General features: G+C 57.6%; 1 protein-coding gene across 5 annotated transcripts in view; it reads left to right on the top strand.

Moving 5' to 3' along the window:
* The window catches only part of Grip2 (glutamate receptor interacting protein 2), an 84,605-nt gene that overhangs the window by 41,186 nt on the left and 23,013 nt on the right, over positions 1–20,406 (top strand). For 4 of the 5 annotated variants that reach the window (XR_007106293.1, XM_047534952.1, XM_047534949.1 and 1 more), the window contains exons 2-14: positions 10,483–10,563; positions 10,815–10,950; positions 11,927–12,072; positions 12,639–12,725; positions 13,491–13,566; positions 14,428–14,573; positions 15,782–15,929; positions 16,015–16,184; positions 17,086–17,193; positions 17,541–17,690; positions 18,808–18,994; positions 19,388–19,533; positions 20,167–20,247. Coding sequence is in view for 4 of the 5 variants with exons in the window: in XM_047534952.1 (XP_047390908.1) it covers positions 10,483–10,563; positions 10,815–10,950; positions 11,927–12,072; positions 12,639–12,725; positions 13,491–13,566; positions 14,428–14,573; positions 15,782–15,929; positions 16,015–16,184; positions 17,086–17,193; positions 17,541–17,690; positions 18,808–18,994; positions 19,388–19,533; positions 20,167–20,247 (1,662 nt within the window). In the remaining variant the exon portion in view is untranslated. The remainder of the gene's footprint in view (positions 1–10,482; positions 10,564–10,814; positions 10,951–11,926; positions 12,073–12,638; positions 12,726–13,490; positions 13,567–14,427; positions 14,574–15,781; positions 15,930–16,014; positions 16,185–17,085; positions 17,194–17,540; positions 17,691–18,807; positions 18,995–19,387; positions 19,534–20,166; positions 20,248–20,406) is intronic. The other variant, XM_047534951.1, reaches the window with a different exon arrangement.

The raw sequence follows: 20,406 nt of genomic DNA, 5'->3' as shown, positions 1-20,406 counted from the left end.
AGGCCGCCAAGGGCGGATCGCAGGGTCCCCCGGAGCCCTGGCTCTGGGAACTGGGCGGGTCGGCGGGGCCCAGCTGCCACATTCCTGGGTGGGCCAAGACTGGGACCTGGGGAGTGGCCGTGGGGCAGGCGTGGTTGCTCTGTCTGTCCTGTCCATCCGTTCATCTCTCCAGCCCGAGCCCACTGGGCAAATCTAACTTCCCTGGTCCCAGATCCTTCTGTACCCGGTTCCCTGCGGTCACCCCCTCCCATCTTGCCCCCTTCACCCCCCATACACCAATGGCACCCTCTTGACATATCCGCACTACAACTTTAAGGGCAGGGACTGTGGTCCCAGAGGACAGAAGAGGAAACTGAGGTTCAGGGAGGACCACCTAGATGACTTTAATAGTAGAGCCCCTGTCCCTGCTCTGAAGGACCCAGAGAATGTTCTCTGCCACTCCCCACCCCAAGTAAAGGGTAGTAACAGGTGGGCCCTGAGCCCAGCCTCAGCCCCCGAGTACCCGTGACAAGTACCCGTGACAAGGCATTTGGGAGACCTTCTTGGGCAGGGCTCTGTGCTGAGCTCTTTTTGTGCATTTTCTCATTTGCTCCTCAAGAAAGCACTGTAAGCTGGGTGCTGTTATTCTCTCCATTTTACAGCTGGGGAAACTGAGGCACCAGGATATCCGGTGACTTGTCCGAGGTTACACAGCCAGATGTGGCAAGGCCTCCCCCCACCTATAAGTGGAGGATAGGGTTAAATGTGCCTTCCTGTTCCAGGCACCTCTGTCCTTTCAACCCAAAGCCCAGGTACATGGGCCACCTTGGTCTGTAGCGCTCAGAGCCACAGAGGCATGAAGCCCTGGAAACCTCAGCTAGGACCCTGCCAGGGAGGTGTCTTCTCCATCCTCAGGGGCCTATGACCCAGAGGCTTAGGCCCCGGTCTTCAACCCAGCCTCCTGGCTCCACCCCTGAGCTCAAGCGGGGAGCAAACTGAAACTCAAATCTGACTCTGGAGGCCTTCCCTCACCTCTCTTTGATGAATTACTTGATCCTGTCCACTGCAGCCTCACCCTGGTGACCTCCCCAGGTCACAGAACCTCATGCATTGACACCTGCCTCAGTTGACATTAGCCCAGAGGCTTCTTTTTTAGAAAAGTCCAAAAATGCAGCTTCAGGTGCAGTGGGATCCAGGTGCTCAATTAACCTCATTAGGACTCTGGGTCTCTCCATCTCTCGCTCTGCTTCTCTTCAGCAAACTTCATTTCCAGACACATTCCTCTTCTTAAGCTTCAAGATTAAGGTCAAGCAACTCTAAGAAAAGAGCCTGTTTCTCAGTTCCAGCAAATGTCGCTAGGCTGGCTCTCCTTGGCCTTGCTTGGATCCCACGCCCATTGCCAACCAATCACTGGACTTCTGAGCAAGCGCCCTCCCCAGGGACCAGGCAGGGCAGTCAGCAGGTGGCCACTCCAGACACCTCCACACTTAGCAGAAGGGAAGACTGAGGTCCTTGAAAATTCAGGCCTTCTCAGTGACAGCCAGGACGCGGCCGGGGGTCTGTGACACAGGAAGACCAGAGTCCTTTCTCTCCCCTGCCTGGACCCTGCCCAGTGGGTCCTTTCTCAGACCCCACGCCCTGAGCGTGTCCAGTCTCTCTCCTGCGGGCCTGATCACCTTCCACTCACCCCAGAACTTTTGGGGGGATTGTGGCCTGCTCTGATTGGCTGGGGCTGGGCCAATCAGAAGCAGGCCCGCCTGCAGCTCGTGGCAGGAAGCCCCGCCCTAGCGTTACTTTCCCGCCTCTAGGCTGGGAGCCCTCCTCTGGCTCTCTGGCCACAAAGATGCCCTTGTCCCCAGGGCCTGGGTAAAAGCGTGCCTCCCAGCAGGGCCTGGTGTGTGTCCGCGGGACGGGTCCCTTGCTGAGCTCCCGGCTGCCCAGTGCTCCCCAGGGGCCGTTAGGAGGGCCACCTCTCGGCCCTGGGATCCGCAGACAGGGGCTGGGACCAAGGGGACCGCATGCTCGGGAGCCAGCAGCCAGGAGCCTGGAGCTAGGGAGGCCCGGGCTGGCATCCGGGTTCCACCCCTTCCGAAGCTCCGGCCTTGAATAACTTGCTCGTCTTTGATCCCCATTCTTCCAAGCCGTGAATGCGGTAGAGTTCCAAAAAGATTTGTTGGCCAGTTAGCCCGCGTGCAGGAAAGGTCAGGAGTCTGAAAAAAAAAAAAGGCCTAGTAACGGTGTCAGGTTCTATGAGGACAGGGAAGGCAGGAACAGAGGGTCTGGAGATGTCGGGGTGCACGAGGTCATTTGAGCAAGCTGGCCTGGCATGTGTCTGTCATCTCAGCCACTCGGGAGGCCAAGGCAGGAGGATCACAAGATAGAGGCCAGCCTCAACAACTTAGCAAGTCCATAAGCAATTTAGTGAGACCCCATGTCTAAATAAAAAATAAAGAGGACTGAGAATGTAGCTCAGTGGTAAAGCACCCCAAAGTTCCATCCTCCAGAGCACCCAAGAAAGCTGCCAGGGAACCACTCCCCGACCCCGGCAAGGGGACATGGCCACAAAGTCCTGAAGGAGGTGAGGAGGGAGTTTGTACATGCTGGAAACAGTTTTCTGGACAGCAGGAACAGCCAGTGCAAAGGCCCTGGGGTGGGCTGGGTAGAAGAAGCAGCCGCTGGGGTGCCGGTGTGGAGCCCTAAAGAGGAGAGCAGGAGGCGAGGTCCTGAGGTCAGAGGCTGTCACGGGAGAGGACTTTTGATTTTGCCTTCCATGGGACCTTCTCGGCACTCCAGGAGGCCGCTGTTGGAAAATGGCATCGTCCTGTTGGTGACCTGGTTTCGAGGTCGTATCCCTTGATATCCCCAGTCGTAGAGGGAGGACAGAAGAGCACAGACCCAGAGCCCAGAGTGCCAAGCCAGAGCTGCCACCTACCTGGTGCAAAGGCCGCCATGGCTCCGTGGAGACGCTGGCAGAAGTGGGACTCAAGCCCAGCCCGGGTGAGCCTAGCTGTGACTCAGGGGCCCTGGCCGACCCCTTCCCAATGCCCTGACACCTGTGTAGCAAGGCAAGAGGACCCTCGGGTTAAGGACGTGGCCTTTGGGGGTCCCTGGCTCCAGGATGCTCTGCAGCTTTCCAGCTGAGCGATCTCTCTGAGCTTCCGCCTCCCTGTCTGTAAAGCGGGGAGACCAGTGAGTCTCTCCCTCCTGGGGCTCAGCCTTCTGGTCCGAGCGGACCTGTCCAGGGAAGGCACATTTTTATTGTTTTTCTTTCTTTCTTTTGGGTAGCGGGGATTAAACTCAGGGGCTCTCGACCACTGAGCCCCAGTCCCTGCCTATTTTGTATTTTATTTAGAGACAGGGTCTCACTAAGTGGCTGAGGCTGGCTTTGAACTCGCGATCCTCCTGCCTCAGCCTCCCGAGCGGCTGGGGTTACAGGTGTGGGCCAGGGACTACTCTTCCTTTCCATTTTTCTTACAAAATCCTTGGCACTGAGTGAATCAGACATTCTGTTTTGTTTTTGTTTTTTTTTTTTGTTTTTTTTTTTTTCCATCTAAGAGCACATTTCTTTCTGTCTCCTTTAAAAAACATCCTCTCTGAACTGATCTGGTCTTGTTCTATGAGAATGGCTCAGGCCGGCTGGGACTGACTGTCTGGAACTGAGCGGCACCAAGCTACGGGCGGGCGTGGGCCCTTCGCCTGTCCCTGGGCCTGCCCTAGAGTGGGGGAATAGTCGGGAGCGGGCCTGGAGGGTAGGGCTGGGCCTGGGAGAGCCAGAATCCTTAATCAGTGCTGTGTGTCACCAAGCACTTTCCTGAACTGTGCCTCAGTTTCCTCATCTACACCACGGGGGCAATAATAGCACCCACCACTTAAGACTATCATGAGGATAATGTGGTAATCATTTTAAAGTTCTCGGAAGAAGTCCTGGGTTCAAATCCTGGCCCTGCCCCTTATCATAGGACATTACTTAACCTCAGTTTCTTCATCTTTGAAATGGGCATGATGCTATTACCATCTCAGAGGTGGTGGTGATTAAGTGAGAAGCTATTTATAAAGCGCAGAGCATAGCCTGCGAATCACTAGCGGTTGTTACAATGAATCTAGGAAAACGCTTCAGTGCACTGGCGGACAGGAAGAGAGCCACAGTGTTCCCTGACCTCTGCGCACTACACAGTGTCCCCTTGACCTGAGGGCGGGGTAGGCGTGCCCCCATTCTGCAGAGGGGGAAACTGAGGCTCAGAGAGCAGTGTCCTGCCTCAGATGGCTTTGCCGTGGACAGCAGACTGAGAATCAGAATCCAAAGGTGCCTTCGCTGTGGGGCAGATCAAGCCAGCATCCCGTGGTCCATCACGAGGTGGACACCCCCGCCCCCCCCCCCCCCCCCCCCCCCCCCGCAGCAGGCTCCCTGGGGAATTGTCACTGGGCCCCGGTGCATCCTGGAAAGGCTGAAGCCAGGGACAATGAGGCCACAATGGAACCGTGTAGGTGCCCCCTATCCACGGGGGTCTCCAATGGCCCTGCGGATGGCCCGCTGTCCCTGTGGCCATCAGTCTGTTGAGCCTGTGGCCTCTCATGAATTCAGTGGCTCCCACTCCTCTGCCAAACGCTGTCTCCTCAAGGACCCGGGAACCAGCTGTCTGTCAATCAATCCTGGGGATGAATTGACAGCCCCATCCCTCGCCCCCACCCCCACCTCCCTTTCCTGCCACCGAGCTCAGGGGTGACTTCCTTTTTTCCTTTGTCAGCGCTCAGTCGCTCCCCAGGGCCCCAGAGAGAGGGAGCTCAGGAAGGCAGATTAGCAACTGTTTCAAAAGAAATAAAATAAAGAGCCCCCCCCCCCAGCAGGGGACAGCGTGGGGCCAGGTACCAGGTGTCCCGCAGGCCCCGCCCCCCGCGCGCGCCCATCCCACATCTGCGGGGCCGCGTGGCTTCAGGGCGGAAATGAAGCCCTGCGAAGCCCGCTCCTGTAGGACCGGCTGATGCACGCAGAAGCTTCTAATTGCCCATCGCTGGAAGGAGCAGACGGGGGAAAAACGGGGATAAAAATATCTCTGTTTTTTATGCACGTTTCCAGATGAAAATGGGTGGGAAAGATGTTTTTGAAAAGCCTTCATCTCTAAGCATGTAATTACCAGGTCCCAGAACAAAAAGGGAGAGCGGGTCTGTGCCCGAGGAGGGGGCCTGGGGTCCGAACCCCATGCATCTTCTATAAATAACGTCGTTTCGGCTTCTCGAACCCCAGGCCAGCTGCCGTCAACAAGGGGAGACGCCCGCACTTTACAGAGAGAGAAACAGAGGCTCAAGTCACACAGCTAGTTGGTGACGCTGGCGCTGCTTGGATCCTTGGTCTGAAAGCCCCTCACCTGAGGATGTTCTTCCAAGCGGGGCCTCAGCCAGAACCTACTGCCTTTCTTCCGGGGGGCTTTCTAAGTATGATAGGGGATCTTGGATCTATGGAGACCTCTGTTCCAATAACTTATCTATCCAGTGGCCTCTTGGCCTCCAAGGCCAAGAACTTGGAGGAAACCCCTCCAGGAATTGGGTCCTCTCTTTCAGCAGCCAGTTGGTCCAGCTTTGTGTCAGCATCCAGAATTTGGGGACCCCATTCTGTCTCAGTCTGAGTTTCTGATTCTTTGTATCATCAGGGCTCAAAACTCCGCCTTGGACCTCCTGTCCTGCTCCGCTCTGCTCTCTGGGATTCTTGCTCTGAATTTGGTGAACTTGGTCCTCAGCTTCCTCATCCTTTCCTTGAAAGATAATCCTCGCCCCCCCTCCACGCCCCTTTCCCCGGGGACGCATAAACCTCCAAGCAGGCAAGCTTATCTCTGGTCTTCCCAGGACAGCGAAGGAGAGAGGGATTTTCCGGTGGCAGAATCTAATTTGCACGGCATAAGACACATTTTAATTTCAGATTTGCCCTCATGAAATACCAGAGACGTTCGCTGTCACACAGTTGATAGAACCCAGTCTTTTTAATTTTATTAGCTTAGAAACATCTTGTTGAATCTAAATGAAGTGCGTATTAGGGAGCCGTAATGGAGGCATTATACTTAATGGGGTGTTACTTGCATCCGTGGCGGCCGATGTGAACAGGGGGTCTGGGGAAGGAGGGTGAGCAGAGCTGCTGGGGACCCAACCCCAGGGGCCCAGGAAATGAGCACCGGCTTAACTGCTATTTGATTTGTTATTTACCAGCTTCTGGCAAGCGAAGGGCGTGCAGCTATTTGGCGGAGCGGAGTGTCTGGGGAGCTGGGACAGTTTCTCAGTGGTTAGAGTGAAGGTGGTGGCATTTGCATGGACCCAAGTTGAGCTGTAACCCTGATCCTGGCTGAACCCCGCCCTGGGCCCAGGCTGGCCCCGCCCTTCCCAGGCGGAACCCGCCCCTTTCCCAGACTGGCCCCGCCCATTCCCAGACTGGCCCCACCCCTGGCTGAACCCGCCCCTTTCCCAGACTGGCCCCGCCCCTGGTTAAACACGCCCCTCACCCTGGTTAGACACGCCCTTCACCCAGGCTGGCCTCATCCTCTCCCAGACTGAGCCCCGCCCCTGGCTGAACCCGCCCCATTCCCAAGTTAGCCCCGCCCTTACCCAGACTGAGCCCCGCCCCTGACTGAATACGCCCCTCACCCTGGTTAGACACGCCCCTCACCCAGGCTGGCTCCACCCTTTCCCAGACTGAGCCCCGCCCCTGGATGGACACGCCCCTCACCCAGGCTGGCCCCGCCCTTTCCCTGACTGGGGCAAACCCCCCCCTCCCCGTTGAGCCCGCCCCTTACCCAGACGAGCCCCGCCCCTCACCCGGGCAGGCCCCGCCCCTGACCTTAGAGCTGCGGTGCTCGCCGCGGGGTGATTTTGCTGCCCTGGGGAAACTTTGGCAATGTCTGGAATGGTTTTGGGGTTGACCCAGGTGCTGCTGGCATCTGGTGATTAAGGCCGGACACCTGAACTTCCTACAGTGCAGAATAGAGACCCCGCCGCCGCCACCACCACGGGGGTTTATCTAGTGGAAAATGCCATTAGTGTCGAGGCTGAGACTCTCCCAGCAGATTGGGTCGCACCTGTTCTTGGTGCAACTGAGCCCCGACCTTCACCTCAAGTTGAGCTTCGACCGTAGCCCATCCTAAGTCCCCATCCAGAGCCATCCATTTACCCAGGCTGATCCTCCCCCCATAACAAAGACCTGACTGGGACGGGGTAAGTGGCTTCTGCCACCCGCTCAGGTGGCTCCTCTCCCGCGGTTCGTCCTGAGCAGGGAGGCCGGGAAGGGGCGTGGCCTCCTCGCGGCTGGCGAAGGGCGGGACCCGGAGCCCAATCTCAGCCCTGGGCCCTGCTGGAGCCTCAGGGTCAGGGTGGCAGGAAGGCCCTTCGTGGCGGGCAGGCGCGGGGCATGGGCAGACTCAGGAGAAGCTAAGGAAGGAGCAGAAGCCCATGAGGTCCTCCTGCAGCCTGGGTGGAATGGCCCCCGGAGGCAGCTGGTGAAGCCGCCAGCTGGGTGATTTGTCCATTTTCAGTTTGTGCCTGTCCTTGCGCATCTCAGCCCAGTGCCGAGCAAGGAGGCTTGGAGGCTTGGAGAAGCGCGTAGAAAAATAACCTGCTCGGGGTGAGGGCTGGCCCTGGCTCTTGGTGGAAGCAGAGGCTGCGTGAGCCTCAGTTTGCTTATCTGTTAAGTGGGTATGATAGTATCACCTGCGTCTTTCCAGAGTCACTGTGAGAAGTGAATGAGACAAAATGAGATGGTGTGGGCGGTCAGGGCAGGGGGGCAGTTTAAGAAAGGAGAGGGTGGGAGGGAGGTCCCGCCTTTGTCACAGAGTTGGCCACGTGGAAATCTAGCTTCGGGTTGCCTTGAAACACACAGATGAGCTCCCAGTAGAGTCAGAAAGTCCTCAGGTACCAAAAGAGATCAAACAGGAGGGGAGCCTGGCGTGGTGGTGCACGCCTGTAATTGCAGCGACTCTGGAGGCTGAGGCAGGAGGATCAAAAGTTGGAGGCCAGCCTCAGCAACTTAGTGAGACCCTGTTTCAAAATTTAAAAATTTTTTAAAAGGCCAGGGACTGGACATGTAGCTCAGTGGTAGAGAGCTTGTATGTACGAGGCCCTGGGCTCAATCTCCAGGACCACCAAAAAAGAGGATGAGATAAAGATATTTGACATATCCATTCTATCACCTGCATACTAGATATCTGTCTAGGACAGTTGGGCAAATTAAAGAAATAAAAGGTCTCAGAATTTGAAAGTAATAAAACTCATTGTATGCAGGCGACGTGATCATGTATGTAGGAAAGGCAGAAAAATCGCCAGATGAACGATTAGAATCACTACATGAATTCAAAAGTGCAGAATGTTAAATTGTTTGTATTTTGAAGCAGCAGCATAAAAGAATGAGAAGATAACATTTGAAAGCAATCCAAAAGTCTGAAAGCATCAATACGCTTCAGATCCCTAGGGATCCACGGCAGGGAAGGGGGTCCCAGGAACCCCACTGCTCCTGAGAAGGCGGAGCCACCGGGGTGGGAGGGGGATGCGCATCCCACTTTGGAACGTCTGGCAGTTTCTCACGAAGTTAACCAAACCCCTTCCACTTTTGTCTGTCAATCCCATTCCCGGGTATTTCATCCAAGGGAAATAGAAATGCAAGTTCAAACTAAAACCCGTAAGAAAATGTTTATTATGCTTGATTCAAAAGGAGCCCAAACTGGAAATAAAAGAAATGTCTTTCCGGAGATGAAAGGCCCACTCATCGGGTGCTCCCACTGAATGGAACACGAGTTGACAATAACGAGAACAAAATGCCGATCCACGCGATTCGGGTGAATAGCGAATGATTATGCTCAAAGACACGAGACTCATGAGCCCACCCTGTGTCATTCCACTGATAGGCCACCCTGGAAAGAGCACAGGGACGGGAAGGAAACAGGGGGGCCTGTTGGGAACCAAGTCTGGAAAGGGATGCATGTTAAGGAGCAGCAAAGGAGAATTTAAGGAGGTGATGAATATTTCCCAAAGCTTGTTCTTGGCAGTGATTTTAAGAGGCATTTCCACACGCCTGTCATCCCAGCGGCTCCCAAGGCTGAGGCAGAAGGATCGTGAGTTCAAAGTCAGCCTCAGTTATGCCCAGACGCTAAGCAACTCAGGGAGACCCTGTCTCTAAATAAAATATAAAATAGGGCTGGCGGTGTGACTCAGTGGTTGAGTGCCCCTGAGTCCAATCCCTGGTACCCCCCGTCCCCCCAAAAAGAGGCATTTCCCAAGACTCATGGAAATGCCCATGACAAAGCGTATAAACATTAAAAGGCACAGAAAATAGGTCAGTGTACCAACACCCCCCCACCCCAGATGGCTGGATCCCCACCATGAACACAATTCCCCAAGCATCCAAACTTAGGTTCTAGGTGAACCCAAGAATTTACATTTCTAGCAAGTTTCAAGGTAATTTGGTGCTGCTGGTTTGGGAATCTCTGCATTGTAGTAGGATTTTATAGTCGTACCCTGGTGTTCACAAGGATTGGTTCCAGGTCTGTCTCCCATCCCAACCAAAGATAAAATCCACCAATGCTCAAGTGGATTTATAAAATGGAGTGGTGATTGCATATGACCTACGAATGCTCTCTCACATACAGCTGGTTCTCTAGATCTGGGGGTTCCATTTCCACACATTCAATCAACCATGGATAGAAAATACCAGAAAAAAAAGTCGCCTCTGTACTAAATATGTATCAACTTCTTGTCATTTCCTGAGCACTACACTAGAGCAACTATTTCTATAGTATTTACTTCATATTAGGTATTATAAGTCATCTAAAGATGACTTAAAGTAGACTCAGGACAAGCCAGGCTTGGAGGTGCACGCCTGTAATCCCAGTGACTCCGGAGGCTGAGGCAGGAGGATCACAAATTGGAGGCCAGCCTCAACAACTCAGCGAAGGTCTAAACAAGTTAGCGAGACCCCGTCTCGAAACAAAACATAAAAAGGGCTGGGGCTCAGTGGTTAAGCACCCCTGGGTTCCATCCCTGTACCAAAAACAAAAATATAAAACAGTCCTCACAAGGAAGCGTTAGACACGGCCATTCCAGGTTGAGTGTGCTCAGTCAGCACTGCCTCACATGAGCTGTGGCTCTTGCATGTGAGTGAGCGTCCCGTCTCCACAGGTATGCAAGCACAGCCCTGCACAGCAGGGTCTGCAGTTTGGGTTCTGATCTGGTTGATACAGCTCCCCGGCTGTGTGACCCTGGACAGGAGCTAGCCCTCTCTGAGTCTCAGCTACCTGGGTCATAACGGCACCACCCGCGGAGCTGCTGAGATCTGGCTGTGAGGCTCCAGGAGACCCGGGCACTCACATCTGTGCTGCTTGACCCACAGAGCGGGAGTCCCCGAGGGTTCCCTAGCTGAGAATCAGGGGTGGCTGGTGTCTGCCAAGAGGAGAATCCCAAAGCCCAAGGCAGAGGGCGCACTCGGGAAAGGGAACGAGGGTGGAAACCGGGCTGTCTTGTCTTTCTCACCCGCAGATGACGGGCCTTATTCCAAAGGCGGCAAGGACGCAGGAGGCGCCGATGTGGCCCTGGCGTGCCGCAGACAGAGCATCCCAGGTAAGGCGATCTCTCTCCTCCCCTCGTTCTGCCCTGGAGGCACAGGGAACCCAGGATGCTGGGCACTTGCTCTGTGACCCTAGGCCAGTCACTCAACCTCTCTGATCCTCCACTGTAAAAAAAATGAGATGAGATCGCTCAGCATTTAGCAACAGAGTGCCCTGCTTCCCTGGTGTTGGCCTCACCTGCCTTAGACCTGGGGGTCCTAGGACCGCCCCCTGCTGTGGACTCACCCTCCTGTCTGTCTGCAGAGGAGTTCCGAGGGGTCACCATGGTGGAGCTGATCAAGAGAGAAGGCAGCACCCTGGGCCTGACCATCTCCGGAGGCACCGATAAGGATGGGAAGCCCAGGGTCTCCAACCTGAGGCCCGGGGGGCTCGCAGCAAGGTGAGCCGGGAAGCGATCAGGACACTGTTGTGGGGAGCGCCGGAGAGCTGCGGCCGGAAGGGTCTCCAGCAGAAGCTGGGCCGACTTGGCCACAGCCCCTCACCCCGGCCAGGCTGTGCGTCCCTCCAGACTTTTGCCTGGGCTGTTCCCTCTGCCTGGAAGGCTGTTCCCTGCCGCACCTCCGGCAGACTCCTATGCATCCCTCCACACTCCCCACAAAAGCCACCGCGTCTGGGATGCCCTCCCGGGTTGCAGGTCCACAGACCCACTTGGCTGAGCTCAGATGTCCCTACTGTACACACCACCCTGGACTTTTCTTGTCGTTTACACCTCTGTGGGTCCCTTCCGCCACGAGGCCAGCCTCTCCATCCTGCCTCCGTGGTCCCTGCCCAGGTCAGGCGCTGACCAAGTGTCCAGTTGAACAGATGATCTAGAAAGCCAGGACAGATGTTAGGGAATAACAAAGGTGTGACATTCCGGACATTCTTTGGGCTTGAGCTATCATTAAGAATGTGACAGCCTGGGCTAGGCACGGTGGTGCACGCCTGTCATCCCAGTGACTCAGGAGGCTGAAGCAGGAGGATCACAAGTTGGAGGCCAGCCTCAGCATCTTAGTGAGGCCCTGTCTCAAAGTAAAAAATAAACCAGCTTAGAGGACAAATAGGGGGAAGACCTGGTGTCCCACATCCTAGGCTCAGTTGTGACCTCAGTGGACACGCGAATGACCTCTCTGAGCCTTGACTTCCCCGTTTTGTCATGAGGAGGATCCAGAAATCCTCAGGGTCCAGGAGAGGGTGGGTGTGGCCAGAGAGGGTGGGTGTGGCCAGAGGGTGGGCGTGGCTGGAGAGGGTGGGCGTGACTGGAAGGGTAGGTGTGGTCAGAGAGGAGTGGGTGTGGTCAGGGAGGGTGGGCGTGGCCTCAGGGCTAGCCCCGCCCCCGTGACTTTGCCCATGTGCCCTGGGGCTGCTGGCTTTAGGAGTGACCTGCTGAACGTGGGCGACTACATCCGATCGGTGAATGGGATCCGCCTGACCAGGCTCCGCCACGACGAGATCATCACCCTGCTCAAAAACGTGGGCGAGCGCGTGGTGCTGGAGGTGGAGTATGAGCTGCCCCCGCCCGGTGGGTGCCCTTGGACGGGGACTCTCTCCACTGCCTCCCTGCCAGGGCCCGAGAGGTGGGGCTCGTGCCAGCCAGGGTGGGCCACAGACATCCATGCTTGGCTTAGGACATGGATGCGGCACGCTGTCACCAGGAGGCGCAGGCACACTGAGTTTCCAGAGGCCTTTCCTTGAGGGGGGATGGTTTGGGGGACACTGACTGGATGCACTGCTCTCCGCCCGACCACCCACCACATGCCGTGCAGTGCGGCCTGGGGATCTGGCCAAGCTCTGAATTTTCCAACTTAGTCTCAAGTCCTGACATTGGAAGGAGTGTCTGGAATTAGCCATGGACTCAAGCCGGGGCTTTGGCAGCCTCTTTGTGAACAGGAGGCAGGCCCCTCTCTCTAAGTAGTGCACTATGGGGGTGTTAGGGATGAACGAGGGTCTCTCCTCTTAAGGAAAGGGTCTGACCCACCCTGTGATCTCTGTGGCTGGTCACCCAACACTGCTGGAATGAACTTTGGGGACATCTGCCCACTTGGAGATGTGACAGAGGGACTCAAAGGAGTCTCCATTTCTCTCCAGCCCCAGAAAACAATCCGAAGATCATTTCAAAGACCGTGGACATCTCCCTCTACAAGGAGGGGAACAGCTTTGGCTTTGTCCTCAGAGGTCGGTGTGGGAATCACCCGGGCTGTGGTGGGGACAGAAAGAGGCTAATACGAATTCCACCTGTGCTCTATTTTGCTTTAACAAATTCACCTCCATGTGACTTCTGACTTTAAAGACCCCGGGGCCATTAAGTGTTAAAGGAAAACTTTTGCCAAGCATTGAAGCACTTGTGGTTGAGAGAAGAGAAAATCATACCCAGAAATCATGCTGAACCGGATGCGGTTTTACATGCCTGTAACCCCAGCCACTTGGGAGGCTGAGGCAGGAGGATCTCGAGTTCAAAGTCAGCCTCGGCCACTCAGCGAGGCCCTAAGCAACTCAGCGAGACCCTGCCTCTAAATAAAATACAAAAAGGGCTGGGGATGTGGCTCAGTGGTTAAACGCCCCTGGGTTCAATCCCTGGTACAAAAAAACATTTTTTTTTAATTAAAAAAGAAAAAAATATATATGGTTAAAGCTACTAGTAAGACTGAGAACAAAGTTTGGAGCTGCCTAGCAACCGGGGCAAAAAGGGAAATAAGATGAACTCACAGGAGGGGGAGCAAGTCATTTAAGAGAGGACTGGTGGGGTTTCCTGTCCCTGGTCCCATCTCTGCAGGGTGGGCAGGGGAGGTTTATATTGGTGTCCCCTAAGAAGTGCCATGAATAGCAAGGACAAGGCCCTCACGCAGGTTTTTTGAGGAAGGCTGTTTGGGGGGCTTTGTGGGGGCCTCTGGGCATCAGGGGAGGGCGGCAGGTGACCCGCGCCTCTCGCATTGCGTTCAGGAGGTGCCCACGAAGACGTGCACAAGTCCCGCCCGCTCGTCCTGACCTACGTGCGTCCTGGTGGCCCAGCCGACAGGTGAGGCTCAGCGGGAGAACGTCACGGCCTCACACCGCACTGACCTCCCCAGCTCCCGCCAAGAGGGCAGAGCGGAGGACAAAGGCCCATTCCGCCGAGGGAGGACTGAGGTCTGCAGGGGCCACACCCCTTGCCGGAGTCCCCAGAGTGGAGGCTGCGGCGGGACCTGACCCCACCCTGGGGCGCCTCCTCCCGGCCCCGCTTTCCCTCGGGCTCTGTGATTGGCTGGGCCCGGCTGTCACTCAGCTGATGGGGAGGGTCCTGTCCAGCTCCCGGCCCGACCCTCCCGGCCTCCCCCGCAGGAGGTGCCCGGCCATTTTAAGAGAAGCCCTGGAGTGGCCTTGTCACAAATCTAAATCTGCGCTTGGGACAGGGCCCGGGGAAGCGCTATTCAGAGAACTTCCCAGAATAGCTTTGGCCACCTGTTGGCCCCCTGAGGCCGTCCAGGCCTGGGATGTGACCCAAGCAGCCGGGTGAAGGCTGCTAGGGCCCCTCTCCTGGGACCCCTGCCGAGTTCTTGTCGCCAGGCCAGACCACGGCTGGAAGCAATGGAAGGGGACCTTTGTGATGGGCAGTGGGAAGCCCAAGGCCTCCCCACCTCTGATGCTGTGTGACTCTGGCAGGCCAGACACCCTCTCTGAGCCCTGGCGCAGGAGCGGGCTCCAGCATGGACGTTCTGGGGTTGAGTTTGGGCTATCTGCGAATCCCTCTTACCAGGGGTGCCGGACGCCAGAGCCCACCCGGACCCCACCTTTACATCCGGGCATCCTTCGTTTCCCCCACCCCCACCCGCTTCCTGGCAACCCGCCTTCTGGGCTGTGCCGTGCTCAGGCCAGTGCGCTGACTGCGCTCTCCCTGCAGGGAAGGCTCCTTAAAGGTGGGCGACAGGTTGCTCAGCGTCGACGGGATCCCGCTGCACGGGGCCAGCCATGCCACCGCCCTGGCCACCTTGCGGCAGTGCAGCCGTGAAGCTCTCTTCCAGGTGGAGTACGATGTGGCCACCCCAGGTACCTCGGGGACCTGAGCACAAGGGGGTGGGACAGGAAAAAGTCCAAGGTGGGGGACGCAGGCAGCGGCCATAGATCCTTCCCATTGCCCAGGCTGTGTGACCTCCAGCCAGTCGCTTAACCTCTCTGAGCCTCTCTAGGCAATAAATACTGTATGTGCTCCAGGGTGCACACCTGTAATCCCAGCTACTCGGGAGGCTGAGGCAGGAGGATCACAGGTTTGAGGCCAGCCTCTTCAACTTAGCAAGAACCTGTCTCAAAATAAAATTTCAAAAATGGAACTGGAGATGTATTTCAGTGGTGAAGCACTACAGGGTTCAATTCCCAGTACCAAACAAATATCAGGTGGAAATTAGCACAGTGGGGACAGAAGAGAAGAGGCAGGGGAGAGAAAAGGGAAAGGCCAAGGGCGCTGTCCAACTAGGGTAGTGAGCGAGCAGGCACCTGGGGATGAGCACCATTCCAGGCAGAGTGCACAGTACGTGTAAAGGCCCTGGGGCAGGAGCCTGACTGGCGGGACCGGGAGGAAACCAATGTGGCTGAGCAGGTGGGAGTGAATGGGAGGAGGTAAGGACAGGGGAGGGGAGTGAACGTGGAAGCCAGGAGGCTATAGGAGGTGACTGTCCTATTCCTTTCGCAAGGTGAGGACAGATCACAGCCAACATTACAGTTCATTGCTGGTATACAGCAGGCACTCAATAAATGCAAACAAGTGACTATTTCCCAGCAAAGCACTGGGATCAGAGTTCCTCAGATCAGGACTCCTGTTTCTCCTCTATGGCTCAGCGGCTGTGTGGACCTGGATGAGTTTAATGAGTTTTCTTTTTTAATTTTTTTCTTTTTTCTTTTCTTTTGTTTTCTTTTTTCTAATCTTTTTGCACCAGGGACGGAACCCAGGGGTGCTCAACCACTGAGCCGCACCCCCAGCCCTTTTTTTTTAATATTTTATTTAGAGACAGGGTCTTGCCAAGTTGCTACAGGCCTCACTACGTTGCTGAGGCTGGCCTCCAACTTGCGATCCTCCTGCCTCAGCCTCCCGGGCCCCTGGAATGACAGGCAGCACCTCGGTTATCTGGTCTGTGAAATGGGCGTCCTCATCCTCTCGGGCAGCAAGGGTTCAACCGAGGCAGCAGAGCAGGCTGGGAGGGAGAGGGCTCAATATTTGCTTTGCAAACCTCTTTCTAAAACTTTCTTGCTCGCCATGCCAGACACAGTGGCCAATGCTTTGGGGCCCTTGGTGGTGGAGATAGCCAAGACGCCAGGGTCGGCACTGGGGATCTCGCTGACCACCGGCTGCCACCGGAACAAGCCGGTCATCACCATCGACCGCATCAAGCCAGCCAGCGTGGTGGACAGGTGAGACCCGCGGGACGTGTCAGGGGACAGGCGGCTGCAGCTCTGTCCAGCTGGACCCGCCTGCTCTGTTCCCCTGCCCGGCCAGGAGCGGGGCCCTGCACGCCGGAGACCACATTCTGGCCATCGACGGGACCAGCACGGAGCACTGCTCGCTGCACGAGGCCACCAAGCTGCTGGCCAGTGTGTCTGAGAAAGTGCGCCTGGAGATCCTGCCTGTCCCCCAGAGTCAGCGGCCCCTGAAGCCCCCAGAGGCAGGTGGGTCCCCTCGCGCGTCCCGGCCAGAGCCCAGGGCTGCCGGGGAGGAGGCTGGGGGCCAGGACGCCCAGCACATGAGCCCGGAGGGACTCCCTGGGGCCAGAGTCACCACCGTCCCGCTTCACAGGGGAACCGAGGCGGCCGAGGCTCAGAGATGTAGGTCCGGTGTCTCAGGCCACCCAGCTGCCAGCCGCCCCCGCTGGCTTTGGCTGAGCCTCTGCCCGGTGCCCCGCCTGCTGGAAAACCCGTCATGCGTGTGTCTTCGTTCCCAACCCCGGGGGGACCACTCTCCCGATTCCATTTTACAGCTGATGCCAAGGCACAGAGAGGTTAAGCGAGTGGTCCAGGGTCCACAGCAGGTCAGTGAAGGGCTGAGTCTTGTTTTCATTGGACTCGGCTGCGCTTACCCACTGGGTCACATCCCCAGCCTTTTTTTTTTAAACTTAGAGACAGAGTCTTGTAAGTTGCTCAGGGCTGAGGCTGGCCTCCAACTTGCGATCCTCCTGCCTCAGCCTCCCGAGCCTCTGAGATTCCAGGCGTGCGCCACCGTGGCCCTGACGGTGCTGGTGTGAGAATCAGTGGCCAAACTCAGCCCGTCCTCACCTGCCTGTCCAAGGACTTGACGGCCCAGGCAGAGGCCCGCGGTGGGAGGATGGGCCAGGCTGGGCCCGGGGCAGTCGGGAGGAGATTGTCTGGCCTCAGAGTTGGGGAGCAGGATCTCATAGAGGGCCAGGGGCCCCCAGGGCAGCAGAGGCTCAGACGGAGCGGAAGCCATCCCGGGGGTGAGGCTGGGCCAGGGAAGGCCGCCTGCCTCCTCCTCCTCTCTGCACACAGGAAGCAGGCCCCTCAGTTCCTGACGCCTGTCTGTCTGTCTGTCCCTCCTCTTACTTGTCCACCGCAGTCAAAGTGCACCGCTGGGACCCCTGTGTGTCCTCCTGCCACAGCCCGAGGCCCGGCCACTGCAGGATGCCCACCTGGGCCACAGCTGGCGGCCAGGACCAGAGCCGATGTAACGCACCCCGTGGCTCTAGCCTCCCGTCCCCCTTGCCTCTTCCTGGAGAGGGAGCTGTCATGTTGGGAGAGAAAACCAAGACTCAGGACAATCAGGAGGCCTGGCCACCATCACCCAGCATGTCGGGAGCAAGATGGGCCCCTGTCCCTAGCAGCCAGGGTCCGCGGGGTCTGTGGGAACCCTATAGTCATTGAGGCCCAGAGAGGGAGGGCGACTTGCCTGAGGTCACACAGCAAGTATCTGGGGTGAACGGGGGCAGCCTCCCTGCGTGTCCCTGCGGCTCCTACTACACAGCAGACGAGGACCCTGCCGGGGTTCACGGGGCTCCGCTCCTATCTCCCCAGCCTTGTCCTCCACGCCCTTCTCCTCACCGACCATGAACCACGCCTTTTCCTGCACCAACCCCAGCACCCTGCCCCGCGGATCCCAGCCCATGAGCCCCAGGACCACGACGGGGCGGAGGAGGCAGCGGAGACGGGAACACAGGAGTTCGTGTAAGCCTTGGTCCCTTTGGGCCACCTGTATGCCGGGGGTGACGTTCTCCAGAGGGCGGGGGAGGGCTCCTGGGGCAGGTGGAGGGGGGCTGTTTAATACCACAAGCAAGTCGGGCGTGGTCACCCCAGCGGCCCGGGAGGCTGAGGCAGGAGGATCCCAAGTTGGAGGCCAGCCTCAGCAAGTGAGCAAGGTCCTAAGCAACTCAGTGAGACCCTGTCTCTAAATAAAATATTAAAAGGGCTGGGGAGGTGGCTCCGGGGTGAAGCAGCCCTGGGTTCAGAGTGCTCAGTACCAAAAAAAGAAATTAAAAAATGAGCGAAAGACAGGCCATCATGATGTGCTGTCTGATTCTGGTTCTGTGAAACATCCCCAAGAGGAAAACCTCTAGAGACAAAGAGAGAGCAATGGGTGCGATCCCCGGGTCACGGGGACTTGTTCATCCAGTCTCCCCTCCTAAGGCCTTAGTTACCTGTGGTCTAACACAGCCTGGGAATATTAAGTGGAAAGTTCCAGAAAGAAACCCTCCCTCAGTCGGACATCTGCACGCACGTTAAGGACCCTCCCATCCCGCAGCGCCCAGCCAGGCTGGGAATCGTCCTGTGTGCCCGCGTGTGTGTCCCTCCTGTCCCCTGGCCGCTCTTATGACACTGGCCATCTTGGTCTAGCGGTGACACTTATTTGACTTCCTAAATGGCCTCAGAGAGCAAGAGCCGAGATGCTGGCAGGATACAGGTTTTATTCTATTTTATGATCAGTGTCGTTGATCCCTCTCGGCGGCTGATTTATAAAGTGAACCTCGGCGCAGGCCGCACGTAGAGGGAGACGCCCAGAATCTACCGGTTCCGTACTTGGAACATATCCCACGAGGATCAGTGGGAATAATAACTGTGATGTAATCAGGGAGACCCCCAGAATCTCCGCTTTGCAAAACGAGAGCCCCGCCTACTGTCTTCTTCAGTTCTTGCCCCAACCAGGTAGGACTCATGATCCCATTGCACAGATGAGGAAACTAAGGCTCAGAGTGGACCCCGGGTAGAGTCGGCTTCCCAGCCCCTCGGGCTCCGGAAGGCCTCTCCGGGGCAGCCCACCTGAGCGCCCTGTCCCCCTGTCCTCCAGTATCACTGGCTTCCAGCACCGTGGGGCCAGGTGGGCAGATCGTACACACAGAGACCACGGAGGTCGTACTCTGCGGAGACCCTCTCAATGGCTTTGGCCTCCAGCTCCAGGGAGGCTTCTTCGCCACCGAGACCCTGTCCTCCCCGCCCTTGGTGCGCTTCATTGAGCCCGACAGCCCGGCCGAGAGGTGAGCCTGCCGCCCTTCCCTACCCAGGGGCGGCGGGGAAGCTGAGTCCCAAACGCCACGCCCCAGCCGCCCCGAGCGCACCTCGGTCCCACGGTTACAGTCGAGGCTCAGAGAAGTTGATTAACTTGCCGAGGATCACACAGCACAAGCATGAAACCCGCACGACTCACACTCCTAGCTGCTCTGCAGAGTCCGCTGCTTGAAGGTCTTGTGAGGACCTAGCACCTTCCCTACCCGACAGACGGGGAAACCAAGGCCCGGACATTCAGGCCCTTAGCCGGGGCCCCAGGACAAACCGCGGGATGATGCGTAGCTGGCACCCCAGACCAGGAGGCGGGGTCCAGGCGCCCGATCATGCACATTCTTCTCTCCGCCGGGCCACCCGGGGCTCAGGTGCGGGCTGCTGCAGGTGGGGGACCGTGTCCTGTCCATCAATGGCATGGCCACCGAAGACGGGACCATGGAGGAGGCCAATCAGCTTCTGCGGGACGCTGCACTGACCCGCAAGGTGGTGCTGGAGGTGGAGTTCGACGTGGCCGGTGAGCAGGCTCCTCTCCATCTAGCTGTGCTGATGCCGTTTTTCCGACACCATGTCCCCATCTGTGCCGAGTCCCCTGCTCCCAGGGGCACAAGGGAAGCCGTTTCTCCCCCGGCTGAGCAGAGACTCCAAACCGTGGACTCTGGCTGTGCGACTTGCACACGGGAGAGACCCTGGGCTGGACCCTTCCGCGGGACCCTGGGCTGGACCCTTCCGCGGGACCCTGGGCTGGACACTTCCGCGGGACCCTGGGCTGGACACTTCCGCGGGACCCTGGGATGGACACTTCCGCGGGACCCTGGGCTGAACCCTGGGCTGGACCCTTCCGCGGGACCCTGGGCGGGACCCTTCCGCGCTCGCTCAGCTTCCCGGGCTGTAGAAGAGCAGCCCAGGACAGGGGTGTCGCTGGGGTCAAGGACGTGAATCCCGTGAACGTAGCCGGCTAGGGCCTGGCACATAGTAGATGCTCAGGAAATCCTGGTTGGCTCTGCTCTGACCCCGCGGGTCTGCGGTTTGGAGCAAGCGCGCGTCAGCTCCCTGACCCTCGGTTTCCTCCTCCGTCAGGCGGAAGAGGCAGGGCGGTGGGCGGGGGGCGCCCAGAGTGCCGCATGAGCCCGTGTCTGTCTGTACGCAGAGTCTGTCATCCCGAGCAGCGGCACCTTCCACGTGAAGCTGCCCAAGCGGCGAGGCGTGGAGCTGGGCATCACCATTAGCTGTGAGTCCCCCTGCCGGCCGCCTGTCCCCCGCCCGCCCCTCAGAGCAAGTCAGCTGCAGAGGACAGCTCCCCACGCCCCAGGACGCACCAGGTGCAGGGAGCAGGATCCGGGTTGGGCAGGAGAAGAGGGATCGTGGGAGCCCCCCGGCCTGACAGACG

Source organism: Sciurus carolinensis, chromosome 19, assembly GCF_902686445.1.
Source record: "Sciurus carolinensis chromosome 19, mSciCar1.2, whole genome shotgun sequence".
Classification (NCBI taxonomy): Eukaryota; Metazoa; Chordata; class Mammalia; order Rodentia; family Sciuridae; genus Sciurus; species Sciurus carolinensis.
The sequence above is the reverse complement of the archived record's forward strand: the minus strand, read 5'-3'. Positions and strand labels throughout refer to the sequence as shown.